Source organism: Engraulis encrasicolus, chromosome 8 (assembly GCF_034702125.1).
Source record: "Engraulis encrasicolus isolate BLACKSEA-1 chromosome 8, IST_EnEncr_1.0, whole genome shotgun sequence".
NCBI lineage: Eukaryota > Metazoa > Chordata > Actinopteri > Clupeiformes > Engraulidae > Engraulis > Engraulis encrasicolus.
Genome location: NC_085864.1, coordinates 20,601,214 through 20,606,213, shown reverse-complemented (window position 1 = coordinate 20,606,213; position 5,000 = coordinate 20,601,214). Strand labels below are relative to the sequence as shown.

The 5,000-nt window shown below is 46.3% G+C and overlaps 1 protein-coding gene across 7 annotated transcripts in view; it reads left to right on the top strand.

Annotated features, from left to right (window-relative positions):
- The window catches only part of LOC134454246 (stAR-related lipid transfer protein 13-like), a 206,165-nt gene that overhangs the window by 164,334 nt on the left and 36,831 nt on the right, over positions 1-5,000 (top strand). The window contains exon 1 of one of the 7 annotated variants that reach the window (XM_063205140.1): positions 2,900-3,259. The exons of the other annotated variants lie outside the window; for them this stretch is intronic. Coding sequence (XP_063061210.1) covers positions 3,247-3,259 — 13 coding nt within the window. The 5' untranslated portion in view covers positions 2,900-3,246. Of the gene's footprint in view, positions 1-2,899; positions 3,260-5,000 lie in introns of those variants that run through there. 7 annotated transcript variants of the gene reach the window in all.

Sequence of the window (5,000 nt, the reverse complement as noted above, 5' to 3'; positions counted from 1 at the left end):
ATTTGCAAACCTCTGACACACAGTCTATGAACATGTCCAAGGCTACCATAGATAAGTGCCACCATGGATGTTTTGTAGCCACTTACTGTCAATGCATGAATTACTGGTTGATACTTAACACATTTTTCAGCAAAGCACAGGTCCATATATGCATCAAAGCAGCATCCTATTTCCACAACTGTGATGGTTTTTAGAGTCTCATCCACAAGAACAATGTCAGGGGTGTTAGGGCAGTCTTTAAGAACATTGTCCAGAACATCATTGGTGGTCAAATGGGAAAACCAGTTTGGGTTGATTTTTCTGTCTGTGTGTACATGTGTTGGTCCATGTAGTTTGCGCAGTTCTGTTGCAGTAATGTCCACAATGCGGTTGTGACGGGCGGTGTACAGGCCTTTAAAAGCAATACAGGCATTCATGATGTGCGCTGTAGATTCTATAGTCTCGTCAGTATGTAACAGGCAGAATGGTTTATGGCGCATTGGGTACCAGACACACACACACACACACACACACACACACACACACACACACACACACACACACACACACACACACACACACACACACACACACACTACATCTGTCTTGTCCAGCTGCTAATACTATTCCATCCAGACAGTGTAGATGCCACGTCCTGATAGAGTACCGTAGCCGCTCTCCTCTCTTCCCAAATATGGGCATCTTCCCTCCTCTATCCTCCGCCACAACATCTCGTGTCATGGTCGACTACATCTGGTGGACCTCTGTGTAGGCCTATTATGTGTATTTGTGTGTGTATTTATGTATGTATTTGTGAGTGTGTGTGTGTGCGTGTGCGTGTGCGTGTGCGTGTGCGTGTGTGTGTGTGTGTGTGTCTGTGTGTGTGTGTGTGTGTGTGTGTGTGTGTGTGTGTGTGTGTGTCTGTGTGTGTGTCTGTGTATGTGTATGTGTATGTGTCTGTGTGCGTTTTTGTGAGTGTTTATTTGTCTGTGTGTGTCTGTCTATGTGTGTGTGTGTGTGTGAGAGAGTGTTTATTGGTCTGTGTGTGTTTGTCTGCGTGTGTGTGTCCGGAGGAATTGTTGGAAGATTATTTGGCCCAACCCCCTGATCCTGCTCCCCTTTGGTCGAACGCAAAGTCTCTCTCTCTCTCTCTCTCTCTCTCTCTCTCTCTCTCTCTTTCCGTCTCTCTCCCCAAGAGTAAATAAACAGCTGACGGGATATTGGACTCGTTGGGGGAGCGTGTCTGAAACACTCAACAATTTCCGGCTTTCTCACTTGTATGCACTGGCCATAGCTGACAAGCGTCCGTCTTCCTGGGCCTATTGTGGTATTAATAGAGCACAGCCATTTCCATGAAACCCTCTTGCTCACATGACTCCAATGATGTCATGGGAATGTTTGAATGTGTCTTTGGAAAAAGAAGGAAGGGAGAGACTGACTAACAGACGGACGGACGGATGGACGGACAGAGAGAGACAGAGGAAAGCGGGAAGTTGGGGGTGGGTGAAGAATGGATAGGTAGAATTGAAAGAAAGAAAGAAAGAAAGAAAGAAAGAAAGAAAGAAAGAAAGAAAGAAAGAAAGAAAGAAAGAAAATAGGAAGGGAGAGATTGACTAACAGACGGACAGACAGAGGAGGGGGGAAGGGGGTGGGCAAGTATGGATGGGTAGAATAGAAAAAAAGAAAGTAGGAAGCAGGAGACTGATGGATAGACAGACCAAGAAGAAAGAGGGAAAGGGCTGGAGGGATGGAGGGATAAAAGAATGGAGGGAGGGGGCAGAATAAAGAGAAAGAAAGTCCCGAGTTGCAAAGCATCCTGTCCGGCCGTGCCCCCTTGGCCTACGTCTGTTTGGGCTCTGCCAAAAATTGTGTTGTGAGCGGTAAGACAGAGTTGTAATGGCTTCGGGAAGGGCGGATTTGGAGGTGAGAAGAGAGGAGGGGAGAGGAGTGGAGAGGAGAGGAGTGGAGGGGTGCTGGAGGGGTAGAGGAGAGGAGTGGAAAGGAGGGGTGAGAAGAGAAGAGAGGAGAGGCGAGGAGAGGAGTGTAGGAAAGGAGGGGTGCTGGAGGAGGGGTAGAAGAGAGCGGTTTAAGGGAGAGGGGAGGGAAGAGTGAATGCTGACTGAGGCAAAGGAAGAGGAGAGCAGCGGCAGGGTGGTGGCAGTGTTGCCAGATTGGACGGTTTCCCGCACAATTGAGCTACTTCGGATGGCTGTCTGCGGGTAAAAATGCCACTTTGGCAGGTTTTTCTGCACATTTTTGGCCATGGAAATCAATAGAATTGGGCGGGATTTAGTGCTTCCAGGCGGGTTTTGAGCATTCTTTGGGCTGGAAATCATCAGGCTCATCTGGCAACCCAGGGTGGGGGTGGGGATGGGGCTGGTGGGGTGGTTTGGGGTGTTTTTCTGGATGAGGGGAGTGTTGAGAGGCCTGTTTAAGAGCATGGAAAAAGCGACGGGGAGGGGGGAGAGATAGGGTGAAGAACACGCTCGCTTGTGTACAAGACTGAAAGAACGAGGGATGATGAAAGAGAGAGAGAGTGAAGAGGAGGGAACAAATGTTTGACTGAGAGAGAGAGAGAGAGAGAGAGAGAGAGAGAGAGAGAGAGAGAGAGAGAGAGAAACAGAAGGAGAGCGGGAGAGAAGAAAGGAGAGGAAAGGCAAAGAGCCAGATAAGGAGAAAGAGAAAGAGAAAGAATAAAGAATAGGCAGCAAATGTTTCAGAGTCAAACAGCAAGCGAGAAACACAGAGAAAGAGAAAGAATAGAAACAAAAAATCAGTGAGAGAAAAGGAGAGAGAGATATAAAGATAGAGAGAGAAGTGGAAAAAAGGGGGGAGCTGAGAAAGAGAAGCAGTCAGTGAGAGAGAAAGAGGGGGGAAGAAAAAGAGAGAGAGGGAGGAAGAGAGGAAGAGCGAGGGGAAGGAAAAAGGGGGGGAGTGAGTATAGAAGGAAAATATTGCCGAGTAGGCAGCAGTTCGCAGTGAGCAGCAGTGAGTCTTGGCAGTTCTTGGTCTGGGCCGGACTGTTGGAGCAGCAACAGCAGCAGGGCCTCGTCATAGCGATAGCGGAGTGGAATGCGTGGCGTCGTGGGAAAGAGGATGCTGCTGCTGCTGCTGCTGATGTGCCTCGAATGCGCTCATACTCCCTGAGACCAGCTGTGTGTGTATCCACCCGCCAGAGCTAGGCTACAGTACCAAACGCTCGCTCGCTCATTCGCTTTGTTTTAGCTTTGCTTTGGCTGTATCGTTTGTTACGCCCATGGCTGCAGCATGAAGATATCCAGTGAGTGGTCCATTTCTCTTATTTTTGTCTGTCTGAGCATACTTTTTCTCCATCGCTCTTGACTCGTCTTGTGTCTTACAAATCTCACTTGTTGCTCATGTTTTGATCTCTACCCTCAAAGATTATTTTTGTAGTAATCATGAAGTTCTCTTGTGAGTGGTATTTTTATCTGCTTTAACGGTCCTTTCTCCATCGTTCTTGTCTTACTTTGCTGAAAGAGAAACAAGCCTCAATCTTGCCGCTCATGTCTTGATCCATCTTGATTCTTCTCTATTCTCAAAGAGAGAAAAAAGTTATTATATTAATCATAAAGATCTCCATCGAGTTATCACCTATAGTATTACTTTTTTTATCTGCTTTAATAGTCTTTACATTTCTCCATCGGTTTTGTCTTTGTTGAAAGAGAAACAAACTTTAGTCTTGTCGCTCATGTCTTGATCTTTCTCCTCTTTTCCTTTGATCAAATGGATGGTATATCTATAAGTGCTCATTTCGACATGTCTCGTCACCTACTCTCAAAGAGAAAGTGAGACCATGATATATTAATCTTGTTGGTCTTGGCATTGATTGGAGTGTTGTTGACTGACTTATGGCTGAGCTATACCAAGCTATTGATCTACGTATATCATCTTGTCTTGTAGATGTGTTCTGATCTGGGGTCGGCTATGACATTGTTGACTGACTTTTGGGTGAGCCATAACTGACCAAGCTGTCGAGCTACATCTTGTCGATGTGTTCTGATCTGGGGTCAGCTATGACATTGTTGACCAGCTGAGCTATACCAAGTTGTAGAGCTACGTATATTAGCTGTATGTTCTGAGGTCAGTGACATGTTTGACTGACTAATGGCTGAGGTATACCAAGCTGTTGAGCTGCGTATATCATCTCGTCTTGTCGATGTGTTCTGTTCTGGGATCAGTTGTGACAGTGTTGACTGACTTATGGCTGAGCCATAACTTACCAAGCTGTTGAACTACGTCATCTTGTTGATGTGTGTTCTGGGGTCAGTTACGGCAAATTTGGGAGTATTGCCCCAAGTACCACTCCAAAGTAACACAAGCTACTGCAGTGCCCTATACATCCACATATGCATGTATCTCTCTCTCTCTCTCTCTCTCTCTCTCTCTCTCTCTCTCTCTCTCTCTCTCTCTCTCTCTCTCTCTCTCTCTCTCTCTCTCTCTCTCTCTTCCTCCCTCTCTCTCTCTCTATCTCTTTCTGTCATGACATGTCTGTTTACAGTCTTCTTATTCTCGTCTTCTTGTCTGAACTCCAGCTGGAAGTGTGTCACTTTTGTTAGTAACCAGGGCGTGACACCCTTTGCATGTAAATACACTATGGTTTCCATGCCGGAATGTTCTTTTTTTTCCAAATGAGTTACATAAGGAAGGGTTGTAAAAGGCAGGAAAAGGTATATATATCACCTTTTCTTTTTTTCTTTCTTTTTTTTTAAGGCATTCCACCTCTGGCACTCTGGGACATTGTCCTGCGGAACTAATCTGGTTTTTGGGCTTTTGTTGGAGGGTGGCATGTAACCTCGCGTAGAAAATAATCTTTGTCCCCAAGGGCTGTTTTAGTGAAAACCCTGCTGCCTCACACAGATGAATACACACACACACACACACACACACACACACACACACACACACACACACACACACACACACACACACACACACACACACACACACACACACCTGGAACTGTGCCAGTCTTTCATCTCCGTGATTCCCAGAGAGAGAGA